Here is a 26,063-nt window from a genome sequence, read left to right as displayed (position 1 = left end):
GTCTGGGCTACCGTTGAACCACAATCCACAGATCTCAGCCTTTTTTTTTTTTTTTTTGCCAGTCCTGGGCCTTGGTCTCAGGGCCTGAGCACTGTCCCTGGCTTCTTTTTGCTCAAGGCTAGCACTCTGCCACTTGAGCCACAGCGCCACTTCTGGCCATTTTCTATATATGTGGTGCTGGGGAATCAAACCCAGGGCTTCATGTATACCAGGCAAGCACTCTTGCCACTAGGCCATATTCCCAGCCCCAGATCTCAGCCTCTTAAGTAGCTAGATTACATGCTTGAGCCACCAGCTCCTGGTAGCTATTGCCAAAGTTTTTTAATGCTCGAGTTGGTTCTCAGTTTCCTTTTATAATGTTCTGTCATATCACAATAAAAACGATCACAGATTGCCTCAGTAGTGGCATATATTTTAATAGCTTTCAGAATATAAGATGCATAGCTCTTTACAATAAAAAATGATATAACTTCAGGTACATGCTTTAGGACACTTGGTTAAACAAGCAGTCTGTGTCTTAGACCACCGCATAAAGGTGGAAGACTTCACAGTGTAACTTGAAAACAGCATGGAAATAGATGATGATGCATGACACATTGCATATAAAAGAATATTCTGACAAAACATTAAATAAAGACACAGCACACAGTTTCAAGTATTCAAGCACTGCTTTCAAAACTGCCCTAAAACCACTAACATGTTTTCTCTGCAGAGGAAAAAGATGTAGCTGCTTATTTATTAGTTCCTGTGGACAGAGCACTTCTTTTCCAGAATGAGACTGGCTTTGTGCAGCTTGAAAGCAGTGTGAGGAATGATTCTTCCCCTTAACTGTTAAAAAAAAAAAAAAAGAACTGAAATAAATTACAACAGGGACTATGGCACTGAAGAGAATGAAATAAAGGGGAAATCATCTTCCCATCATTGCATAGTCTCTGGAAGTGGTGATACTAAAAAGCCACTTCATTTTTATGCAGCACAAGGGTCATCTTTGCTGAGCACTTAGGCTCCCATAATGTTTGGTTGCTTTATAAGAACAGTAACACCCTAAGCCTCCAGCCTCAAAGAGAAGGCAGCACTTCAGTACTTTTCACAATTAGCATGGTAAGGAAACACATTCAAGTTCTTCAGAAAACTAGCTGTGTCAGCCACAAGACATACAGCCTTGAGAGCCACACTGTGGGCTTGGCAAGGCAGAGCTCAATGTGGGGTCAAAAAAGGTGTCCAGGACCCTGGCAAGAACAGAGCAACTGCTAGGTTCCCTGGACCCGCAGCCATGAAATAGGAGCCAAGCCTTCTGTAAACTGCTATTATATTGTAAAAATACAAATGTACATTGCAATACAATTTTTGTAGCTTTTGGATGAACTTTTGTAAGGAAAGATAAGCGAATGTCCTGTTTGGAAGAATAAGTTCAGAAGATCGTCTCACTTGGACTCTTCTTCTCTTCTAGGGCAGGTCCGAAGCTGCCACCAATTCAAACCACTGCCTGAGGGCATCACTGAGTGTCTCAGGAAGTGCATTCACATCTCGAAGAATGAGATAGAACGGGAATGGGAACTCCTCCATATAGGATCGTATTTCAGGCATCTCTCCAGGACCTTTAAATATTGGTACTTTAATGTCCAAAATAGAATCCTGTAAAGACATTACAAAAGAAAAACTGAACCAGGTCTTTAGCCAGCTCTATCGTGTCTTACTCTACATATAAAAACTAGGTTCCCAGGTAAATTATCATTGAGGCAGATGTGTGTGTGTGTGTGCTGTTACTGGGGCTTGAATCTCACATGGCTTTTTTTTTTAAAAAAAATAAGGGCTGGGCCCTCTACCTCTTGAGCCACGATTCTACTTGGGACTTTTGTAACTGGTGATGAGAGGTGCATGGACTCTTTTTTGCCTGAGCTGACTTCCATCCTCAGATCTTAACCTCCTGAGTAAGTTATACCTGGAATCCTAAGGTTATGGTACCCAGCTTTTTGTGCCCCTTGAAAGAGAATGGGTACCTTTAAAAGGAAGGGGTAAACAATCTGTTTTTCCTAATGATTCTCATTCTTTCTGTACTTGGGTGTTAGAAAGTGACCTGCAGGTACGAAGCTTCTGGAGAACTGGCTGACTGGGTATATGCACTAAGCTGGCTAATGCATCTTGCTATGAGACCAGGGTTGGCCTATTTAGAAGCGGTCAGACCTCATTCCAAAAGCTGCAGTAACTATTGTGTAAGCGGGAAACTATAACCCAGGGGATGGAAGTTTATTGTGAGTGTGTCTTGGCTCCTGAGTTGTCCTTCATTTTTCAGTAGGAAGAATGATCCTTGCCTTACTGGGTTCTTGTCAAGATTAAGAAAATAGAGAATGCTTAGAAACCACAACTCAAACTGTGAAGCAACTCAAGCCTTGTTTCAGAATATGGGGGAAGGCAAATCCCTTTGGCTTTCAGAAAATAGATTTGTATCAGTCACTCACCCGAGAGCTTGGATTGTCCAACACAACAAAAATGACAAAGATGTTAGCATTCCGGGCGGCCTGAACTGCTGCCAGAACTCTTTCTTTGCCCTCAAGAAACAGGCCTCGGCCATCAGAGACTATTAGGAGGAGGCGTGCAGTTTCTGTAGAACCCGGGAGAGAAAGAGGGAATTATAAAAAGCTGGAGCATGACAAATTAAGTATAGGCTTTCTGGCACTAGTAAAATCAAATGATATATAAAACTGATGAATTCTGGGTATATACACAAGGGGTCTATCTATGCTCAAATATATTACTTAGATTAGTATGTCTTGTCTCTCCTACTGATAGAGCAGAATTTCCCAAGTGGTAGTGCATTAGGTAATTTTAAACACATTTATGGCCACAACAGTGCTCAAATGAGAAACATGAAATTGTGTCTTTTTTAAACGTTCAGTGAATGTCTTATATCCAGTTTTTTTCCCTTGCTATTGACTTATTTCAACAAAGTTACATAGAAAGTGTTTTAAAATATTCCAGCTAAAGATTATAATGCTAAAGTTCCTTGACAAAGACAGGCAGTCTTCAAGCAAGTGTTGAAAAGTGTGAATGACTTGCTTTAGGATAGCTTTTGGCATGTTTCAAAGCAAGAGTGGTTGGACTAGGTTTTTTTGTGCATGTGTGTCAGATCTACAACTTGAACTCATGGCCTGGGCACTGTCCCTGGGCTTTTTTGCTCAAGGCATAACTTCACTCTTGGCTTTTTTGGTGATGGACTTTCCTGTCCGGGCTGGCTTTGAACTTCGATCCTAAGACATCAGCCTCCTGAGTAGCTAGGCTTATAGGCATGAGCCCCTAGTGCCTGGCTTAGTTTTGCTTATTCTTTAATTAGATCTCTGTTTCTCTACACTTAATTCCACACATCCTGTGCATTTCTTTCCAAATTCTGAGGTATTGTCTAGGTCCTCTATCAATTGGAAACTTTGTGTGTATGGTAATTATTAGCCTTATGAACAATGAGTCATTTCCTCAATGTGTAATGTCCTTCTAACGATTATTTTTCTGCAGAAGATGGTGGTGACAGGCACAGTGCAATCAGTTTGGTAGCAAGAAAAAAAGGCAGCTCACCTGGAGTGATGTTTTGTGAGAGCTGCTGAGCAGCTGCAAACATGTTGGGTACGACCTCTAGAAACTAAACCAAAGCAGACACAATTAGAAACCTCACCTAACTCCATGATTTCTAACATGAAAGCAGTTATCTCCAAGCTGTCCCTTCTAGTAAAGGGAGAGCCATATATTGCACAGCATTTATTTGAATATAGCATTCTAAGTTCAAGACGTGTCATTCTCCCTCTCCCTTTTAGTTTTTTGCTTTTTGAGAGAAGGTTTCATTACTTTCTGAATGATACCCTCAAAAAGTATTCTTCCTTGGGAAAGAAGTAACATCAACTCATGATAAAAATAGCTTCTTAAAAGAAAATAATATTACTTGCTTTATTTTGTATCATATCCTCCTTAGACTAAATGGCCTAGTGAAGTGGTTTTGAATGCCTGATACGGTAATTAGTTCATCTTTGTAAAATGTTTCAAACCATAAAAAATGGGAGCCCCCCCCCAGTCAAAAGTCACAGCTTGGTTTATAATGGATGACAGGAAAGCGTCTATTCTAGTAGCATTAATTTTACCTGTCCTAAATATGAGGGCTCAAAAACACTGAGGCTTGATCAATTTTAAGTTTAGGAATAAACTGCAAAAGACACTGACTCATTTGATAACATACCTGAGCAATTTTTGTTTTCTTTTGCTGGAATCTGCAGAGCCGTAGAATCTGGGACCCAGAATAATCACTGAACTGCTCATGGAATGGGTGTAACAGCTTTACTGATTCTCCAAAACTTGTGGGAGAAAAACCAAATATAATGGGATTTTTTTGGGTGGGCATCATGATCAAAATAATAAGGCTGTGAAAAGTTTTCCCACTGGGATTAAAAAGCATCCTTACCTGCACACCGCAATCTGACCCACTTCCAAGAGGGTAAGAGCATTACCAATCACTGCCAGAGATTCAAATGCAAGCTGTGAAATAAAGTCAGGGTTTTAAGGAATCAGAAGTTCTCTAAACTAGACCTGTAATGCTTGACCTTTGCATTAAGATTCCCACAAAAGATGCCATCATATTCATAACCCTCTTTGCTACTCCAAATACTGAAACCTAGAAATTTACCACACTCACAAGAAAGGGTTTTTTGACATCTAGAGTAGACCAAAGTTTCAAGAAATATGGATCATTAATTTTTTTTCCTTTGGAGTAGGTAACATTTTATAGCAAACAAAGTTTTAAAACCAGGCTGGGAATATGGCCTAGTGTGGCAAGAGTGCTTGCCTCGTATACATGAAGAAGCCCTGGGTTCAATTCCCCAGCACCACATATATAGAACACAGCGAGAAGTGGCGCTGTGGCTCAAGTGACAGAGTACCAACCTTGAGCAAAAAGGAGCCAAGGACAGTGCTCAGGCCCAGAGTCCACGCCCCAGGACTAGCAAAAACAACAACAACAACAACAAACCACAAAAAACCCAACCAGTTAAAAATTCATTTTTATATAGTAATAGCAGACTTTTGAGCTGAGAGTCATACATTTACTAATACATATATTTACTACATATAGGATTTCATTCAATCTTCCTAACTTTGAGGTAAGCATTATTATTCTCATTTTTCAGACAATAAAACTGACAAGTTGCCCAAAGTCATCTGCTAGTAACATGGGCTATGAACACCCAAGTTCAGAAGTTCCAAAGTAACATTATTGAAGTGGCATTGTAATCTTTTTTTTTTTGATCAGTTGAACTTAGGGCTTGGGCTGTCCTTGAGCTCTTTTTGCTCAAGGCTAGCTAATACTTTATCACTTCTGGTTTTCTGGTGGTTAATTGGAGGTAGGAGTCTCACAGACTTTCCTGCCTGGACTGGCTTTGAACCACAATCTTCAGACTCAGCCTCCCAAGTAGCTAGGATTACAGGTGTGAGCCACCAGCACCCAGTTTGGCACTGTTAAGGTAGTTTCAGACTGAGATGTATCCTGAATACATAAAACAATGGTTTTAGATATTGCAAAGTCTTAAAGAAAAGTACATTAGGGCTGGGAATATGGCCTAGTGGTAGAGTGCTCGCCTCGTACACATGAAGCCCTGGGTTCGATTCCTCAGCACCACATATATAGCAAAAAGCTGGAAGTGGCACTGTGGCTCAAGTGGCAGAGTGCTGGCCTTGAGCAAAAAAAAAGAAGCCAGGGACAGTGCTCAGGCCCTGACCCTGAGTCCAAGCCCCAGGACTGGCAAAAAAGGAAAAAAAAAAAAACTTACAACAAAAGGCCAATTTGAGACATGGTGAAATTACCGCTTTAAACTTTCAAAAATCTAAGGTCTTTTCAAACAACTTTGCCTTTCTCTTCCTTACCTGTTTAGTATGGTTGTCTACCATACTAGAAGAGTCATCAATAGCCAAACAAATCTGGTACTGGCGTTTACTGGGCTTCGTCCTTCGAAGCCAAATCTTGTCTTTCCGAAATTGACTAGCAATGTATGGAATGACTTTCCGCATGTTCAGTCGCTTTCCTGTTCGATAGTCTCCTCTGTTTACCCAAGAAGGGAAAAGATTAATTAAGAAGTGCTCCTTTTCTTTTAAGGACAAAATTGATAGTTATACCTTAATGTCTAAGGATTAAGGGTCAGTGTCTTCTTGACCACCAGCTAGGAAGACTGGTCATGTGGACTAATAATTTGAAAAGCTAGGGCACATAAAAAAAAAAATCTATACAATGTTTTCTATTCAAAAGTATAAGCTGGGTGCTGGTGGCTCATGCCTGTAACCCTAACTACTCAGAAAGCTGAGATGTGAGGATTGTGGTTTGAAGCCAGCCTGGGCAGGAAAGTCCATGAGACTCTTACTTCCAGTAATTCAAAAAAAGCCAGAGTGGTACTATGGCTCAAAGTAGAGTGCTAATCTTGAGCCAAAGAAGTGCCCAGGCCCTGAGTTCAAGCCCCGAGACTGGTGCACACACAAAAAAAGGGCACAAGTACAACTTTGGGCATATCTTTGAAAAGATCTATGTAAGTAACAGGTGACAAGGTAAATCTAGGCTTTGCATTTCCCACCAAACATCATAGAAACCTGTGGTAGAGACACTAAGACACTAGGAAACATAGTATGAACACTAGAGGCCTGTACAGCAGAAATATAACGTAGAAGCCAGGGCTATAAAGGTCCAGTAGCTGGGCTTAACAAGCATGATGGCACTGCTAGCACAGTGGGGAAGACTTACTTCAGCTTGGCTGCCTGAGTAGGCTCTAAAATGAGGCGAAGCTGCTCGCACAGCTGTTGTGAGAGAGGAGCAGTTAAGACCAGGTAGCTCTGCCACATGTCAGCTGCTGCTTTCTCCTGGAATGAAACGTAATGCAATGAAACATAAATTACTTCCTTAAAGGCACTCAGTTATTATGTCAAGACCACAACCTGAAGAATAGGAGAAAACGGGCTGGGATGTAGCTCAGTGGCAAAGCGCTTGCCTAGCAAGTGCAACATCCTGGGTTCGATCCCCAGTACCAAAAAAAAAAAAAAGAGAAAACATAAAAAAAGAATAGGAGAAAACAACTGGCATAAACCTTAACTATAGCACTTTAAAACTTTGGAGGGAAGCTTTGATCCAAATCGATTAAAACTAATTAAAACACAACTGCATTTGTAGATAAAACTGAAATACAGCAGTTAAATGGAATTCATGACCAAATCAATGCCATATTCATATCACCTGGAGTATAAAATAACATGTACCATTCCTATGGTGAAGGTAGATGTAAGTAATCTTGCTGCTCAAAGCAATACTCTCAGAATGCCTATTTAATAGACACAAAACCCATGATTTCTACTAACAACTCTCCACACACAAATTTGAAAATGGTGCTAATAACCAATGTAAATGTAGGATGCAAGGTCATTAAAGACAAAATCTCTTGGTAACTCCACATAGCTAGCAATGATCTGTTGGCTGGTCAGAATGGTGTGGCATAGACTTTTGTCTAGCTTTTCAACTACTGTCACATCTGTTAGCCATTACAAAGCCAGTTTCTGTTTTAATTAAGCAAAACAGGCAGAAAGCATTAGATAGTCTAAGCCTTTAGGGTTGTAATTGAAATTTCCATATACCTGGTCCCTATTATAAAAATTACTGAAGCTAAGAATCTATTACGTTGGCTGTTTCTCAAAGTCAAGATATTTTATGAGTACAATCCTACTAACTTACTTCTTCTGCATTCCCAGATTCCTGTGTCTGCCACGTTTCCAGCTGTCTCTCCATCTCCAGTCTTAGTTCACTGGCATCTTTTAAAAAGGGCTATTAAGAAAAAGGCATAGATAAGAAGTCCTGACTATTTCAAGCTAAAGGGCCCGTAAGGTTCTTCCTAAATATAGGCATTACAGTAAGGACTCGTATTATTTAACTACTATAAGTAGTAGTCCTGAAGACTACTTACATCCTAGCCTTTACTATACTTGTGTAAGAGTCAAGCCTGAGGACCTGTCACCAATATGGATGTCGGGGCACTGTAATTTAAAGAACACCTGTCCCACAAAGAATATTCTTACACATTTTGGTAAGAATAAAGCTATGATAAGAAAATGACTTAATGTAACTTAAAATTAAAAATGAATGCATCAATTATTAAAGCAGTCATCTGTGAGTTTTAGTACTTGGAAAACTGTATCCACGAGGTACTGGTGGAGCGTGTGAATGGTTGAATCTCGGCTTCTCTCTGGTTTCTCACTGTCTGTTTCCTTGTGGGATCTGTCTGTCCTGGGGTCCTCATCGGTTTTCACAGCTTGGGTCTCAAGTTCCATCTCCTCAAAGCCTATTTTTGAATAAGGACATAGTTTTATTTATCATAACATTTGCACAAATCTGAATATTCACTAATGCCCATCACTCCTGACAATAAAGCAAACCTCATTATCTCAGCATATTTCCATGGGCTGATTCCATGTGTTTTTGCTCTTCTAACACTAATTACTAAATGTTGCTAATTGATCCCCTTAACACCCTCATATTGAAGGCAGATGTTTGGGAAAGAACAGTAGGGAAGACCAAGTTATCTTTACAAGCCCTGTAAAAACTGCACTAATGTTCTGGTGCACAGCTCAGTGGCAGTCAGGAGTCCTTGACAAGCTTGCACGAGGCTCTTAATTTAATTCCCAGTACTGAAAAACCAGCAAAATAAACCTAGTGTTTGATCTGATGGATGAGGAAAGTGATGACTGAATGGAATAAACATGGAATGACACGAGGCAAGCTTGGATTTGATTTGATTACAAAGCTTTTTGTCTCCCATTCAAAGAATGACAAGATAGTTGTCTATATTCTTGAAAGGACAAGAAGAAAAAGAGCCAATGAATTTGGCAGGTTCTTCTTAATTTGGTAAATTAACTAGATTAAAAAAAAAACCCCAAAACTGCCCAACGGTATGTATGTGTTGATGTGTGCACACCTGTTACCCATCTACTCAGGAGATTGTGGTTGGATACCAATCTGGACAAAAACAAAGCCCCTATACAGAAAACCAAGCAAAATAGGGTCTGTGAATATGTCTCAAGTGCTAGAGCGTCTGCCTGGCCAAGTGTGAAGCCCTGAGCTCAAGCCTTAGTACCACTAAATAGACAAACTACCTGCTGATAGAACCTGGTTAGATAAGAAATGAAAATCTGTTGCATTTTCTTCCTTCTATTTCTTTTGCTATTTTACTAGCTATGCTTTAATGTAATTGAAAACATTTCTGTAGTAACCAAGAATATCCCCTTTTCATTACAACTAAAGGAAACATATTACTTTGTTTTTCCTATGTACTTGAAAAGACCACTCCCCACATCCTTCTGCCCCCAAATGTAGAGAGATTATGTGCGTATTACTCATCTAAGCTATGGGTAGAATATGAAAATGATCAGATTATAGTCCAAGAGAACCAAATTCTCTTCGTTACAGAACTTAGGAAGGGTCTAGTCACTAACAATACTCACCGGAGGCTTCCCTGGTCCTTAATTTGACTTCATCTGGCTTCAGCTGCTCTGTATCTTCTGTTCTGAGCTCTTCCTGCTCCTCAATATCCATGAGGCCGTCCGCTGTTTCCTCTTCTTTGTTGAAGTCTTTTGCAGTCTGTTGCTGCTCCTTGCTGGCTACATCTGCCAAGAGGGCACACAAAGTAATATGTGGGCTTATGTTTTCTCCCACTTCCAGGTTCAAAGAACAGATTTGGACACTTGCTTGGACCTAAGATCTCCTGCTGACCCACTGGTACTGTTTTCCTACCTATGGAGATTATGAGGACACAGTGTATCTATATGTGAAATTATGAAAATATTTACTGCTTAGGTCAGACAAGAAACAATAATTAGCATTTGATACATAACTCAGAGCATCTGATGGAAATCATCCTCTTATTACTAAAGAGCACAAAAGGTACAGGAAGAGCCTCAGCATTATAATCTTTGTCGAATTATACTCAGTGAGCACACCTCTTTACAAGATGTTATGGCTCACACAATTACTTAAGGATTTCCATGACCATAAAGTGTTTCTGACAAAAAGCGAAAACTTTTTCTAAATTTTAAGTGGGACCAAAGCTTCTGGACAGCTTCTAAGCTCTCTTGGGTCCAAACTTCATATAGAAGTGTTCTTCTAACAAGACTATGACTAGCTCATGACAGACATTCTCTGTCCACCACATACAAGTAAATTATAGCTGGGTATTCATAAGGAGCCACAGTAGGGCCTAAACCCATTAGCAGCTGTTACACGCTGTCCAAGGAATAGGAGGAACTGGCCCATCCTATTGTAAGCAGCTGGAATGAACTGAAGATACTTATTTGAGCATAAACGGAGAAAGTCAATTATAAGGTATCTTAGAAAAAAAGTTACCTACTACACAAAGTAGTTTTTGGAGCATTCTCACAGGTAGCTATTATCAACACTAGTTTACATAATAGTAATGAAAGTGTGATGTCACCAGAAAGCCAGGGGCAAACACTGGAGGGCAGACCACTATTAAAAAAATAATAAGGAAGTGGTGCTGTGGCTCAAGTGGTAGAGACCAAAGGAGGATATTCTTAGGGTACGAACACAAAAGCACAATGCCTATGTGCCTCTGATTATAAAAAATAATTTTAATGGAAATGAATTCCAAGAAATGGGGAAAAATTAAAAATCAAAATGAAACTCTCTCTCTTCTATTTTACCCAAGAGGTACAGTCACATTCTATACTCTCAGCACTCTGAGCAAAAGAAGCTTTTTGGTACCATACCATAGGTCTGTGCATCAAATGAATTGCTGCCTTGTTTAATGTGTTCAAATGCATCTGCATCGTCCACCTGGGCCTGAGGCTCGGCTGATTTCTGTTCACACTGGCTGTCTGTGTCGACAGTTCTCAATCTCTTATGTACACGCTCATTGTGATCACCCATGGAGCGTTCATTGTCAGCCTGTCCAGGTTTCCTCTTAAAACTCTGCAAAATAGTAGGAGATCCATTAGAGCTGTGTCTGTAATAACAAGACCCCAAATCACTATAACGTTCATCCACAGTTTAAGAAAACTAGGTATGGCCATATAAAAATAAAATTCAAAAGCTGGGCCAACTGGTGGCTCACACCTGTAATCCTGGCTACTCAGGAGGCTGAGATCTGAGGATCATGGTTCAAAGCCAGCCCGGGCAGGGAAGTCTGTGAGATTCTGATCTCTAATTAACTACCAGAAAACTAGTAGAGCTGTGGCTCAAAGTGGTAAAGTGCTACTGCTAGTCTTGAGCCAAAGAGCTCAGGTGATAGCATGCATGCAGGCCTCGAGTTCTAGCTCCACAAATGACAAAAGAATAAAAATAAAATTCAATGCAGTTATTTAGAAGATGGGGCTTCTATACATACATAAAATACTTTGTATCTAAAACAATGCCACATATGCTACAAAGATGCTACCTTGATAACACTGGGAAGGATCTTGTCAGTGAATTGGGAACAGTGTAGTAGATAGGCATATGGAGGGAAGGCATTTACATAGTAATTTCATGGGCATGAAAAGCACATGGCTATAAACACTGAGAAGAGTGACACTGGTGAGTGCTGCTGGATAGCAGCACATAGGACCTAGCTGTTAAGTTTCACAGCAGGAATGGACACAGGAAAGCTACTCCAGGGTTTTCCCAGTAGAAACTCTGCAGTTCTGACCTGTTCACCATCATTCTGGGAAAACAGCAAAAGCTAGAAGTATGGCCTTTTGTTTTCTATCATGGGGCTGGAACTCAGGGCCTGGGTGCTGTGGTTCCTGAGCTTTTGTGCTGAAGGATAGTGCTATACCAGCTGAACCACAGCTCTTCTGGCTTTCTGGTGGTTAAGTGGGGCTAAGAGTCTCATGGACTTCCCTGCCCTTGCTGATTTTGAGCCACTAACCTCAGATCTCAGCCTCCTGAGTCGCTAGGATTAAAGGTGTGAGCTACAGTTGCCCAGGTGTTTTGCTTTGTTTAATCACAAACCTTTTATAAATCTTACAACATTATTTTTTACAGACAGCGTTCACTTAGGCTTAGTTGAAGAGGGATAGAAACCTGTGTATTTTTCATGGTATGTCTTTGGGAGGCCAAACGAGCAAAGGAATTAGATTCATGGCCTTCTGCTTGGTTAGCGTCTGCAGTTCCAGTCCCATGTTCCTAAGAAGAGTTGAGACATAAAAAGAATAAGATAGATGAAGCTATTACAATCACTGGTTGTTGTCTTGTATTAAATATGTTCTCTATCATGATTATTCTCCCTTCAAGAATCAGCTATGCTTGTTCTAGAACTTATTCTAATTGAGGCCTGGCCAGTGTGCAGAAACAGGAACATCAAGACCTAGAGCTACCTACCTTCTGAGGGTACCTAGCTTTGCAAGCTGATCAGGTACTTGTGTACCTAATTTTCTTACTGTAAAAGCAGGAAGGAGCTCTGTTAGGCTCCATTCTCAACCAGCAATTCACTGTTGAGGTGGTCATTTAACTCATCAAGGCTTTCCTCAAATATAAAATGCAGAAAATAGAATTTTATCATGTATCTCCATAGAGCTGTTAAAAGGACTTGAAAGAACAGTGGAAACATTTAGCACCTAAGAGATACTCTATGAATGGTAAGAATACAAAAAATACAGATAGTAAGAAATAGCTCAAAGAGGCTGAAGAGCATGTCATCTGGTGTTCAATGCTCTTTCCACAGCAATGCCAATGTCCTGAATTGTAGCCATATCAGAACAAACCACCACCATGTAAAGGAATGACAATGATCTATTTAAATGAACATGTGTAGAATTAGTGAGGAGCAAGGACAAGTAAGATGCTACAACAGGCATACTGTTACATGAAGTCTAAATCATCCTTTCCTTCCTTGGAAGCTTTTTGAGAAACTATCTGATTCTCCCACCAAGTATGACCATTTTAGTAATTTTTTTTTTTTTGTAAAGCATATCATTTGAATACAACCTGTAGGAAAATAGGCTAGGGATATAAAAACGGGCATACGTTTTCTCCAAGAATGGGCAATAATGTCAACAAAAAACAATATAACAAAACCCACATATATACCAACGACTACTAAAGAAAATGACTTCAGACAAGGAGAAGCAGCTGACCAAGTAGCAAGGATCCATCACCTCTTTCCCCTGTTCCTTCTCAGGTGCAGCCCCTGTGAGCTCCACAGCCTGTGTGCTCTGCACATTCTCCACACCAGTCTGCCCGCAGGAGGCATGTTCCTTCCTTTCTGTGGTCTCTGGCATCTGCTCCTCTGTATCAGACTTCTCCCCTTCTTCCTGTTCCTATGCAAAACCCAAACAGCATTAAATGCTTTGGGGATGAACTCTGCAGATCATGGATAGGTTAAGAAATTTTCAAACAGACACTTAAAACTCCTACTTATGGAGAAATGTTTTTACATTTTACCAAATAAAGTGTTTTTTGTTGTTACCTTAAACCTAAGGAAAGCCAGACATCACAGTACCTGGGGTTGGAGACCTTGGTCAACAGTTCTGCTATCATTTTCTCCACCTTCCTCAGTGGCTTCTTTGTCTTCTTCCTCCAGAGGTTGTTGCTGCTGCTCTGAGTTTTCTTCCGGATGTTCACCAGCATCTTGGTCTTCAGCCCCTGTGTCATTCTCTTCCTCCTCTTTGACCTTGTCATCTTCAGTGGGGCCTTCTTCAGACACTTGTGGATCTTCACCTTGATTCTGTTCAGCCTCAGTCACTTCTTTCATTTCCTCAGCTTCATGGCTTGTTTCTTCTGTATCCACTGGTTTTTCTTTGATCTCCAAAGGATTCTCTTCTGGGTAGATACAACAAAAAGAAGGCACTCATTAGTGGTAGCTCATGCCCATAATCTTAAGACTTGGCTTTTTCCCCAGCATTGGGAAAAAACTTCAAAAGACCCCTTCAACCAATAGCTGGGTGCAGTGGCACATAGCTGCACAGGAAGCCAAGATCAAGAGGATAGTGTTTTCTTTCAGACTAGTCATCTCAATGGAAGCAGGTAGGCATGGTGGTGTGTGTCTGTCATCCCTCCTATGGTGGGAAGTGTAAGACAGGAAGATGATGGCAGAGGTGAGACCTTATCTCAAAATATCTAGTTCAAAAGGGCTGGAGGAGTGGTTTTGCAGTAGAAAGCCAGACTATCATTTAAGAGGTCCTAATAAATTTAAACTTCAGTTCCACCACTCCTCCCTTAAAAAAACCCAACAAAAATAAACTAAAAGGGGCTGGAAATATGGCCTAGTGGCAAGAGTGCTTGCCTTGTATACATGAAGCCCTAGGTCCGATTCCTCAGCAACAAATATATAAAAAAGGCCAGAAGTGGCGCTGTGGCTCAAGTTGGCAGAGTGCTAGCCTTGAGCAAAAAAAAGCCAGGGATAGTGCTCACGCCCTGAGTTCAAGCCCCAGGACTGGCCGAAAAATAAACTAAAAGAAAACACCTAGAAAGGGGCTGGGAATGTGGCTTATCAGTAGAGTGCTTGCCTGGCATGCACAAAGCTCTGGGTTCGATTCTTCAGTACCACAAATAGAAAAAGACGAAGTGGTGCTGTGGCTCAAGAGGTAGAGTGTTAGCCTAGCCTTGAGCAAAAAGAAGCCAAGGACAGTGCTCAGGCCCTCAGTCCAAGCCCCAGAGAAGCCAATCTGCCCCCTCCAGCAAAACAACAACAACAACAACAACAACAACAACAACAAACCCACCTAGAAAGTATTTTATTCTTATTCGCTAATCTAGACACTGGCAAAATAGAGCCCACTGGACAAAATTTAGCCTTCCTCTCCTTTCTACATTTACTTTGACAGCATATAGCCACATACATCCTGTCTTCTTATAGTGAACTAGCACTCTCAGTGGGTTCTTCATTTTATGCTTGCTTCATTTTTCATGTCAGGATTGAAGTCATTTCAAAATCAAATTTTTACAACTTGTTACTTTTGTCTGAGTATGTATCTCTCAAATGTACACAGTTAAAGTAGCTTTTCGCTGGGCACTGATAGGTCACACCTGTAATCTTAGGTATTTAGGAAGTTGAGATCTGAGGATTGGGGTTCAAAGCCAGTTTGCACAGGAAAGTCAGTGAGAATCTTATTTCCAATTAACCATCAGACAACCCGAAGTGGTGGTGTGCTCAAAGTGGCAAAGTGCTACCCTTGAGCAGAAGAGCTCAGGGATAGCACCCAGGTCCTAAGTTCAAGCTCCATGACTGACATACATACATACATACATAAAAGTAGCTTTTCTAAGTGTACAATTCATTCATCAAAATGAGGCTAACACGGGCTGGGGATATGGCCTAGTGGCAAGAGTGCTTGCCTCGTATACATGAGGCCCTGGGTTCAATTCCCCAGCACCACATATACAGAAAATGGCTAGAAGTGATGCTATGGCTCAAGTGGCAGAGTGCTAGCCTTGAGCAAAAAGAAGCCAGGGACAGTGCTCAAGCCCCGAGTCCAAGCCCCAGGACTGGCAAAAAAAAAAAAAAAAAAAAAAAAAAGAGGCTAACATAGATCTTTGTCTCATTGGGCAGTGTGACTGGGATCCTTCACTGTGGTTTGAGGTACTATTACTATGTTACTGAGGTACTATTGTCCTATGCACATGGGCTTTTTTTTTTTTGTGTGTGTGTGTGTGTGTGTAATTATTTAGTCTCCTATTCCATTTCCTACTTCACAATAATCACACAACAGCAAATAACTGAAGACATTTCCTGAAAAGAGAGCGGTAACTAGCCTGGTGAAGGTTCAGTGTATCAGTAGTGTATTGCAGCTGGGTGCTGGTGGCTCACATCTATAATTCTAGCTGCTCAGGAGGCTGAGATCTGAGGATTGAGGTTCTAAGCTGGCAGGAAAGTCCTTGAGACTCTTATCTCCAATTAACCACCAGAAAACTGGAAGCGGTGCTGTGGCCCAAAGTGGTAAAGCACTAGCCTTGGGCTGCAGAGCTCAGCAACAGTATTCAGGCCTAGAGTTCAAGCCCCATAAGGACAATATATATATATATATATATATATATATATATATATATATATATATTGCAAGATGGCAATACGGTCATGGCTTTGGAGAGACAGCTATGTGCAGTAAGGCAACATTAGGTTACAGCAATACAATTACAGGATGAGAAGTGACAACTTCAGAGAGGCCTGGCTTTTGAGCTGTTGATCTACTCATATAAGAAACACTTCGAGGCAAAGGCAAACCATTTTCTCAAACTGATATTGTGTTAACCAAACAGTACTTATGACTTGGCCATGACACTAAGCTGCTCTCTGGGGAAAAAAAAAATCAATTACTGTTCATTGGTAATGACTTCTAATTGGATTCCTTGGGCTTCTCAAAAATGTACCTTCTCCTTCCTCATTGTCTGTATCCTCATCACCATCCTTGTCTTCACTGTCAAGGTTCAAGTCATCTGGAAGGTTCAAGGCCTCAGGTTCTGGCAACTTCTCCTGATTGCCATGATACGGGTCCATTTCATTTTCATCATATTCTCTCTGAGACAATAAGAAAGCAAGGGAAATTAATTATTAGGGTAGAAATTAATTAATAGAAATTAATTAAAGGATAGAAGTAGGGCTCAAATGCTAAGTGTCTGTGTATGTGCCTGTGCGTGCATAGGTGAGTGACAGGCTCTCATTATGAAGCTCAGGCTGGCGCTACACTTGTGACTTTCTTGGAAGGCTTTAGGACTTCCAATTTCGAGGATCACAGGCATAGGCCTGATTCTATCACTTCTATCACACATTCTTTTATGAATTCATGGGAGAGTGATCAATAATTAGGAAAAAAGAATCCGTAAGTCATTCCAAGGATTGTGAAGTACAGGGTTCCTGGTCTTGAGACTGAGCAAAGCAGTTTCCAATTCTCCTTACCTCATCTACTTGTTCATTAATTTTGTCTTGGTCTTGTGCATCATCATCAGATTCTGCTTCTTCTTCTTCTTCTTTTCCTTGGTGGTGCTTATTTTTGTTCAAGTTCCTAGCATCCAAGTTGTCATCTTTAGCAACAAGTTCAGAATCTTCCTAAATGTCAAATAGATAAATACAAAACTGTCACTTTATTTCTAATCAACTGCTACGCAAGGTTTAACCCTCCTAATGTAGCCCTCAGACATCTCCAGGCAACAGGGCATGGACCTGACCTGCAGACACCAAGTCCAGAGAGTGGTCCAGGTCTATCCAGATAATAGCAAGACTAGTATATGTGGGTCTGCTAATTAGATGCACAGAACTCTGCAACTAATGTGACACACTCAACCCTGGAACTCTACGTTTAGAGCTGGAGAAATTAAGCAGCTGCTCACAGATGGATCAGGTTAGTGCTTCTGCAGCAAAACCTTAGGTCATGATGCTCTTTCTACTCTGAATGCAATCAATGAAATGAGAGAAAAAAGCAGGAAAAGGGGATGGAAAAATAAGAAAAACAAGGAAAAGGTAAAGTGGCGAATGACAGGATGGTGACAGAAAGACTATCTCTTCTAGAATTGCCTAGGAACTTTGGGATGGGGGAATCTTATTTACCTCATCCATTCCCGGTCCTGTTTCTTCAGTTTTACTATCTTCTTCCTCCTCATCTTCCTCTTCATCGTCATCACCCCAAAGCCTCTCATCTAGTTTGTCAGCTTCCTCACCATTGAGATCACCCATCTGTTTATCCAGGTCTTCACCTTCACTATCTGATTTCTGATCATCCTCTTCTGAAACGGAAGGCACTGAGAGTTTAGTTAGGCAGATACCCACACTGTTCCCCATCCAATGTGCAAGACAGGCTGGACTCACTTCTTGGCACTTGTCCTGTGTGTGATTTAATGATTATTTCGATAGAAGACAATGGGCAGATGCAAACAGTTTTGCAGAATGTTAGAAATGAAGCATGTCATGTATGAGTAAATAGTAAGAAATGGGTAAGAACTGCTGTCCCATGGTCTGGCTCTGCTGCCAGGAAATACTCTTTATAGGACTCAGCAACTTCAAAAGACTTTACTTTCAATTATTATGTAATAATAATTAGTAATATGTAATATTACTAATAATATGTAATAATAATCCAGCTAGTTGATTCCCAGGATCCCATTTCCAACATACTAAACTAATATCATGTAGCATCTGCAATCAGGTCTACATCAATTATTCAGATATTGCTTATCTTCATCTTTGTTCAACATTTCCTTTACCCACTGTTATATTCTTGTGCTTCTGAGGGAGACATACATTCCTGTATTTTAAGATCAACAATAGTATTTGCAAAATCTTTCTTTCTGCCAATCCTGGGGCTTGAACTCAAGGCCTGAGCACTGTCCCTGAGCTTTTGCTCAAGGCTAGTACTCTACCACTTGAGAACTACTTCCAGCCTTTTCTGTTTATATGGTATTGAGGAATTGAACCTAGAGCTTCATTCACACTAGGCAAGCACTTTACCACTAAGCCACAATCCTAGCCGTAAGATCTTTCTTTAAGTAAGATAATATATATCAAGTAAAGTTTTGGATAGGCATTTGGGGAAAAAACTGAATAGTGGCACAAAACATGACAGATGAAGATGAGGCATTATAATAAATCACATTCTCAAAATAGTTTTAAGGTGGTCCATAAAATGTTAAATAATAAAAATTAGAGAAATGTATATTGTCTGTGTGTGTCTACATGTCATAAATGGAAACACATCAAACTTTATTAAGTGGCTTGGGTTGTGGGACTAAGGATTGTTTCTTTCCTACATTTTTTTCCTCCCCAAAACATATGCTATTTTGCAATTAGGAAAAAGAGGACATTAAAACAAGAAGCTCCAAACTACCAAGAAAATGTGCTTCCTGTTTAGAGCCAAGCTCTGTCAAATTAGATCACTTCTCCCTAGGTGCTGGTGGCTCACACCTGTAACCCTAGCTACTCAGGAGGCTAAGGTCTGAAGATCACAGTTGAAAGCCAGTCTTGTCAGAAAAATCTGTGACATTCTTATCTCCAATTAACCAACAGAAAACCAAAAGTGAGGCTGTTGCTCAAAGTGGTGGAACACTACTAGCCTTGTGCAAAAAAGCTCACAATATCTAGGCCCCTAGTTCAACAGGCAACTGGAGATTAAAAAAAAAAAAAAGGTCATCTCTCTTTCAGGCTTCCAATGTCTTGGTTCATTCAAAGAAACATCTTTAAAAGACTCCCAACACCTGCCTCACAGGAGAAAGTGATGGTCCACACACAGCTAGTTATGTAGAATAACCAACTTGTTGAAAAGATTATAATAGGATCCTGAGAAGCTGTAATTTCTTGGATTAAAAAAAATACCTTTTGAGAAACAAGAATGAAATGATGAATAATCTCAAACCTTGTTCTTCTAGCTCCCCATCATGCATCTGCCCATCAAAGTCTTCTGACATCTCAATAGCGTTATCCTCTCCCTTAATATCAGACTTTGAATAAGGATCTTCTTTGTCCTTTTCTTGACCCTTCTGAACTGTATCTTCTACCTGTATTAGAACATTATAGGAAGTAAATAAATCCGTCAGTAGTACTTATGCTCAATTCTAAAATATAAATGCCAACATAAAAGATGTCAAAGTATCTCTAGGAAGAGGAAAATTGGACTGTGGTAGCCATGTGCAAAATTTGCAGAAGCTTTGTTTTACGTACTTTTTCTTTTTTGGGGGGGCCAGTCCTGGGGCTTGAACTCAAGGCCTGAGCACTGTCCCTGGCTTCTTTTTGCTCAAGGCTAGCACTCTACCACTTGAGCCACAGCACCACTTCCGGCTTTTTTCTATATATGTGGTACTGAGGAATCAAACCCAGGGCTTCACATATATGAGATGAACACTTTACCACTAGGCCATATTCCCAGCCCTAAAAATTTATTTCTTTGGGCAATATTGAGTATTAAATATTGCTAGTTATCCTTTCCTTTTAAAATTTGGTTTTAGTTATTATTTGGTAGGGTCTCACAGTTTTTCTCTGGGCCAGCCTCAAACTACAATTCTCCAGCTGGGGTGAAGGCATATGACAGTACAACCAGCTAACTGCTTAAGATTAGGAGTCTCAAAAGCTTTTCATGTGGGTGGGTCTTGAACTGTGGCCTTCCTGATTTCTGCCTGAGTAACTAGGGTAACAGGCATAAACTACTATGTCTAGTAATTAATAAGTAAATAAATATACATATACAAATATATATACACTCCAATTTCAGCACTATTTAAAAAGAACATATTTTTATAAGATTAGAAAAGGGCTGGGGATATAGCCTAGTGGCAAGAGTGCCTGCCTCGGATACACGAGGCCCTAGGTTCGATTCCCCAGCACCACATATACAGAAAACGGCCAGAAGCGGCGCTGTGGCTCAAGTGGCAGAGTGCTAGCCTTGAGCGGGAAGAAGCCAGGGACAGTGCTCAGGCCCTGAGTCCAAGGCCCAGGACTGGCCAAAAAAAAAAAAAAAAAAAAAAAAAAGATTAGAAAAAATTTCTCCCTCCCTTCTGCACTCAGGATTTTGTGTTTTCTGGGCAAGTACTCTATCACTTGAGCCACACCCCTAGTTCTTTTTGCTTTGTTCCCCGCTCCCCCCCCACCCCCCATAGCGCCTTGTGTTTATATTCAGGCTGGACCTCAATCCTCCTATTTATGCTGCAGGCACAGCGGAAGCTGGTGCATTGTCAATCTCCTTTTGTTGTTAGAAATGGTGTCTCACAAACTGCCTAGATTGGCCTTGAAACACAACCCAGATCTCTATCTCCCAGTAGCTAGGATTACAGAGATGAGCCATTGTGTCCAGCTAATCTTGCAACTTTTATAAGTTAGGTACACCAACACATATCAATACAAATGGTACATCCTAGTATCTGTTTTCTAACATCTTTTTAAACTAAAAAGTGATCTCATGCGTTATAAACTATTACTTATATGTATTTTTGCTTAAAAATGTATCTTGGGTATATCTCCATGCTGATATAAACAAATTAATCTCATTCTGTTCAATCTTTAGTAATGCCTTGCATGGGTGATATAATAATTTACATAATTCCCTTCTCATGAATCTGTTTCCCTCCCAATTCTCATCTTTATAAACACTACTATAATGTACAACTTTTATGTGCCCTCGCATACCTATCTTTGACTCTTACTGGCATTTTGTAAGAAAAGATGGAATTTGTTGGAACAAAGATTTAACAGATATTGCCAGATTATCTGGTATCTTTTTATTCCACTTGTTGTTTGCTTGGATCATACTTTCTTCATTAGACATGCATTTTTGTTGTTTTTACTTTAAATTCTTTTCACTGGGAAATACAGAAAAAAACAAAAACAAAAACCCAAACCAACCTCAGCTCAACTCACATAAACCCAACTAAGGAATTAGTTTGGTTTGCAATTTTATTTTATTCATCTGTTGGTTATGGGGCTTGAACTCAGGGCTTGGGTGCTGTCTTTGAGCCACAGCTTCACTTTCAGTTTTTGAGTGGTTAATTGAAGATAGGAGTTTCATGGGGACTTTTCTGCCTGGACTGGCTACAGACAGAGAGATCTTAAGATCTTAGTCTCCTGAGTAGCTAGGATTACAGGTGGGAGCCACCATTGCACAGCTTGTTCTTTTATTTTTAATAGTTGTACTCCTATATTAAATATAAACTTATGACCTGATTTAGAACTAGCGATAACAAGAAATCTTTTATTCCCAAGTCAGAGCAGGTTAATCTAACTATTGAATAGCAGTGTATTTCTACACATACTTCATCTCAAATAAGACAGGCATTTAAAAAATCATTCTAACAGGAATCAAAGCCCATGGCATTCGAATATTTTAAAAGCATTCTTAACTCTAATCCAAAAAAGGATGAATGTAGATCTAGGAATCCAATTCATCCTAAAGACACATAAGGACAAATTTATGAATAGTAAACTTGGCATTTTTAATGTAATTATTACTTACAATAGCCAATCTTTTTATCCATGCTTGTACTAGTTATACATTCCTATATAGACATCATCAGCAAATACCTCTCTACTTATGAATAAATTGGAAAACTCATTCCCTCCAATATTCTAACTGATGGCTGAGTTGCAAAGGTCCTTCCCATGGCTATAAGCATTTTTATTTATACCAACTGCCCAAGGTGCAATGTAAGTTTAAAAACCATTGGACTAGTAAAAGCCATTGAATATAAGTGAATATAACTTAGTGAAAGAGAGTAAACTTCCTTAATATCTATTTCATGCATGTGAAAACATACCTGTTCTTCATTTTCTATTTTGTCACTCACATCCTTCATGCCCTCGCCTTCTCCAATTCCACCTCCTTCATAGTCATGGAACTCTGTGGCTCCCTCTCCTGCTGAATTTTCCATAACTTCTTTGGGCAAGCAAAATCCCTTGGGAAAAAATATGGAGCAAACAGTTAAACACAAAAGCAATTAAAAAGGCATTTCTAGTTGGCTGTGCCATGTGGTGAAGGTGAGGCCGGGGAGGAATCAACTGTTGTATTCTTTTTCAAGTACAGTTAGTATGCTAGAGAACCAAAGAACTCTGACATTTTTTTCTTCCTTGGTGCTGTTATTATTCAGATTTAATATTGAAAATTTTGGCCTCCGGAGAGTATTCAGGAGCAAGTCAGTGAGCTAGGACAGAACAAAGCCTAGAGAGGAAACAGACCCAGTAATATTCATGATGGTTAACAAAACTATTTTCCTGTCATAAAATAGTTAAAGCCAGCCCAGCAATAAAGTCTGTGAGAATCTCATATTCAATTAACCAGTGAAGAGTCAGAAGTGGAGCTGTGGCTCAAGGGGTTTATGAGAGCAGCCTTGAGCAAAAATTCCACTCAAAACTACAGAGGTTCAGAGTTCAATCCACTGCTGGCATAACAAACAAAAACAAAAACAAAAACATGGAAGTGAACAGAAAAAGGAAAGAGGTCTTGATAAAAAAAATCTTAACTCTAAGAAAAGACAAGCTATCAGGATCTGGCAATCTCAGGACAATTATGTACTTGCTCACGCCTGTAATCCTAGCTATTCAAGAGGCTGAGATCTGAGGATCATGATAGAAAGCCAGCCCAGGCAGGTAAGTCCATGAGACTCTTATCTCCGATTAACAACTAGAAAACCTGAAGTGGCACTGTGGCTGAAGTGGTAGAGCACTAGCCTTGAGCTGAAGAGCCCAGGCACAGCGTTCAAGCCCCAATACCAAAAGAAAAAAGAAAAAAAGCAAAAAAAAAAAAAAAAAAAAAGCTGTCAATTACCAAGGAATTAAAGTTCAAGGTGCTAGTAGCACACATTTGTAATTCTAGCTACTCAGGATTACTGAGATAAGAGGACCGAGGTTTGAAACCAGCCAGGGAAGGAAGCTCTGTGAGATTCTTATCTGCAACTAACCAGCAACAAGCTACAAGTGGCATTGTACTCAAGTGCTAGAGTGCTAGCCTTGAGCACAAGAGCTCAGGGACAGTGCTCAGGCCCTGAGTAAGTCCCAAGAATAGCACACAGACCCAAAACCAAGGCATACAAAGACTTCGTTACATGGGAAAAAACCATAAATCCATTATTAAGTACCGTGTCTAACCTACTCTGCAGTTTCTTCAGCACTACTGGTAACAGCTATGAATATAATTTGGATATGTTATAAACAAGCTTATCTCCGGAGAAAGGTGACTGGAAATACATTTTGATTAACTTATGTAGTTTTCCCCCAAGCTGCATCATTTTAAAAAGATACTCTTGAATATTGGCAGATGATTCAGGGAACAAAAGGGAGTTTCAGATACCTTCCTCAAGGTATAATAGTACCATTTTCAAGGGATATCAACTGCAAATGGCAGGCTGCCCTCACAGCACTGTGCCCATAAACAGGCCCCAATTATATCCCAACAAACATGTCTGAAAGAAAGGTGAATTTCTAGAGCCTGTCAGAAAATGAACACATATTGCTGGCTCAAATTTCAAAGCACCCTAACCATACACTAGCCTGCAACTGTATTTCAGAGTTTTCTCCAAGAAATGCTAAGATGCAATACTGGGTCAGTGCCAATCACATAAGGGGACAAATCTGAAACTCAACCACTCATCACATATATATCCTCTAGAACAACCTTGTTCTCTTCATGCCTCTACCTCCAAAAAAGGTGAGATTTTATAGGAATACATCACCATGACCAGCTTAAAGAAAATTTGAATTTTTATAAGTTTAGACCACAACTTCAGTTTACAAATTCTTTCTTTAATGACGGTCTTGTATTCTGTTTTGTATTCATAAATAAAAATTTAAGAATATTAAGAAATGAAATAAAGCAAACAGAAGTTTACAAATGAGGAAGCTGAGGCTTGGAGAAGATAGTGATGAACTTAAGAGTCCAGACACTGGATACTCCATGATTTGATCTTCCACCTAGGCTGCCTCTACAGTCCTGGTGCTTTTTCCAGTAGATGGATGAATGAAAAACAATTCCTCTATTAATACCATAAGCCCCTTTATTATTTTATCCTAAGTTCAAGTAATGTGAAGAAAATAAGTTTTAGGATTAATCTAGTGAATTACTTGAAGTCTTCAAACTGGGGACAAAGAGAAAAGGATGTATTAATAAGGAGCAGACCTTTCAGGTAGCCCCTGGAGATAAGGAAATTTATCAATAGGGGTTTTATCTTAGTGAAAGCAGAGTTATTAGCAGATAAAGTCCTAAAATCCACAGGAAGAGAAAATAGCCTCTTGCTACTTATGACGGTTGCTATAAAAGTCCATCAAACCACAGAAGAAATGTGGATCATCAGGTGGCGGTTCAGCCATGTGAACAGTCCTTACCTTCTGGGCGAGCGCCGTAAAGACCTGGGCAAGAACAGAAAGCAGCTTCGCAGTGCTTCGGTGAGTTGCCAAAGATATGGTCAGGAAGAAGAGGACAAGGTTTGAGAAGCTGCACAGCATGGGCACCAGACGCACTAGCAAGTGACAGGATTGGCTAAAGAACTGGGGATGAGAAAAAGCATATGCTTGTTCACACTGGTGGTGTTAGTTGTCCTTTGTGGTAATCAAAATGTCTTACAACTAGATCGAGGCTATGCTTGTACAACTCTGTGTTCATGATGACTTCTATAATGGTAAGCCTCATGTGCTTTAACGCCCCATAGTTCAATGAGATTTCCTTAGTCATATAAACTCTCACAAAAGTACATTTGAAAGTCTGTTAATTAAACATTGTCCTACAAAGTATGTTTTTTCTCTGTACTCATTATAGTAAAGTTCTTACTCTGTCTCATTAGCAGGACATACTGAGAATGCCTACTTGGAACATGGAAGAATCCAAAAATAGCATATTCACAAAACTGTAATACCTAGAGGGCAAACATTACTTTATAAAATGTTGTTAGTGATGTTTATATTTACAGATAGGACCAGTTATTTTTTTAAGGGATGCGGGTACTGGGCACCTTAAGGTAAAGCCTTTATTCAGCCTACCGGAAGGAACAAAAAGTCTGTAAGTAACAGCTGGTTACCATGTGCTTTGATGTGGTGCTATCCTCACTGTAGGATTTCAGCCTTTCCAACAGCTCAGAGATGGCAGAAATTACTTTCTGTACATGTAGAGTGCTCACATCAGCCCAGAAGTCATCCTCTAGGAGTTTTGTTAGATGTCCTGCTTGCAGCCTCTTGAAGCTTGCTCCCTCTTTCATTCACAGACAATGACAAGAATCAGAAAAAAAAACCAAAACAACCCCCACCATCTTTCATCTATATTCATACAGCCATCGATTTCTACACCTATCTATAACTATATAGCCATACAAATCATTAAGAAGAAAAATCAAGTCAACTGCAAAAGTAATTTTTGTCTGACTTCAGGCATACCATCATCGTCTACTAGTCCTTTTTGGTTGGTGCTCTCCTCTGCTATTTTACTTTTTCTTTCTTTTAAGTTCTGGATAGCACACAGGATTGCCCGGATAGCAGTTTCCATTTGCTCTGAAAAATCTTCAACAAAGCTTTCATCAAACATTTGGTTTCCTAGAAAGCAATAAGGAATAAAACAATACTTTTGTGCTTCTGAAAATTACTAACAATACTTGTATTTAACCAAATGGCCAACAATTA

At 40.0% G+C, this 26,063-nt stretch overlaps 1 protein-coding gene across 3 annotated transcripts in view; it reads right to left on the bottom strand.

The window, feature by feature from the left end:
• Positions 1-391: 391 nt before the first annotated feature.
• The window catches only part of Mdn1 (midasin AAA ATPase 1), a 156,119-nt gene continuing 130,447 nt past the window's right edge, over positions 392-26,063 (bottom strand). Inside the window, exons 81-103 of one of the 3 annotated variants that reach the window (XM_048353839.1) lie at positions 25,821-25,976; positions 25,469-25,638; positions 24,780-24,941; positions 22,220-22,357; positions 19,333-19,474; positions 17,535-17,710; positions 16,887-17,036; positions 16,361-16,508; positions 13,494-13,813; positions 13,150-13,311; positions 12,077-12,178; positions 10,783-10,984; positions 9,502-9,663; positions 8,185-8,342; positions 7,739-7,828; positions 6,761-6,876; positions 5,896-6,070; positions 4,442-4,515; positions 4,220-4,334; positions 3,568-3,631; positions 2,460-2,602; positions 1,429-1,635; positions 392-828 (exon numbers count right to left, since the gene is read on the bottom strand). In XM_048353839.1, the coding sequence (XP_048209796.1) occupies positions 1,447-1,635; positions 2,460-2,602; positions 3,568-3,631; positions 4,220-4,334; positions 4,442-4,515; positions 5,896-6,070; positions 6,761-6,876; positions 7,739-7,828; positions 8,185-8,342; positions 9,502-9,663; positions 10,783-10,984; positions 12,077-12,178; positions 13,150-13,311; positions 13,494-13,813; positions 16,361-16,508; positions 16,887-17,036; positions 17,535-17,710; positions 19,333-19,474; positions 22,220-22,357; positions 24,780-24,941; positions 25,469-25,638; positions 25,821-25,976 (3,314 nt within the window). In that variant the 3' untranslated portion in view covers positions 392-828; positions 1,429-1,446. Of the gene's footprint in view, positions 1,636-2,459; positions 2,603-3,567; positions 3,632-4,219; positions 4,335-4,441; positions 4,516-5,895; positions 6,071-6,760; positions 6,877-7,738; positions 7,829-8,184; positions 8,343-9,501; positions 9,664-10,782; positions 10,985-12,076; positions 12,179-13,149; positions 13,312-13,493; positions 13,814-16,360; positions 16,509-16,886; positions 17,037-17,534; positions 17,711-19,332; positions 19,475-22,219; positions 22,358-24,779; positions 24,942-25,468; positions 25,639-25,820; positions 25,977-26,063 lie in introns of all 3 variants that reach the window. The other 2 variants (XM_048353838.1, XM_048353840.1) reach the window with 2 other exon arrangements.

This window comes from Perognathus longimembris, chromosome 9 (assembly GCF_023159225.1).
Source record: "Perognathus longimembris pacificus isolate PPM17 chromosome 9, ASM2315922v1, whole genome shotgun sequence".
Classification (NCBI taxonomy): Eukaryota; Metazoa; Chordata; class Mammalia; order Rodentia; family Heteromyidae; genus Perognathus; species Perognathus longimembris.
Note: the sequence above shows the minus strand (reverse complement) of the source record. Positions and strands in the feature narration are given on the sequence as shown.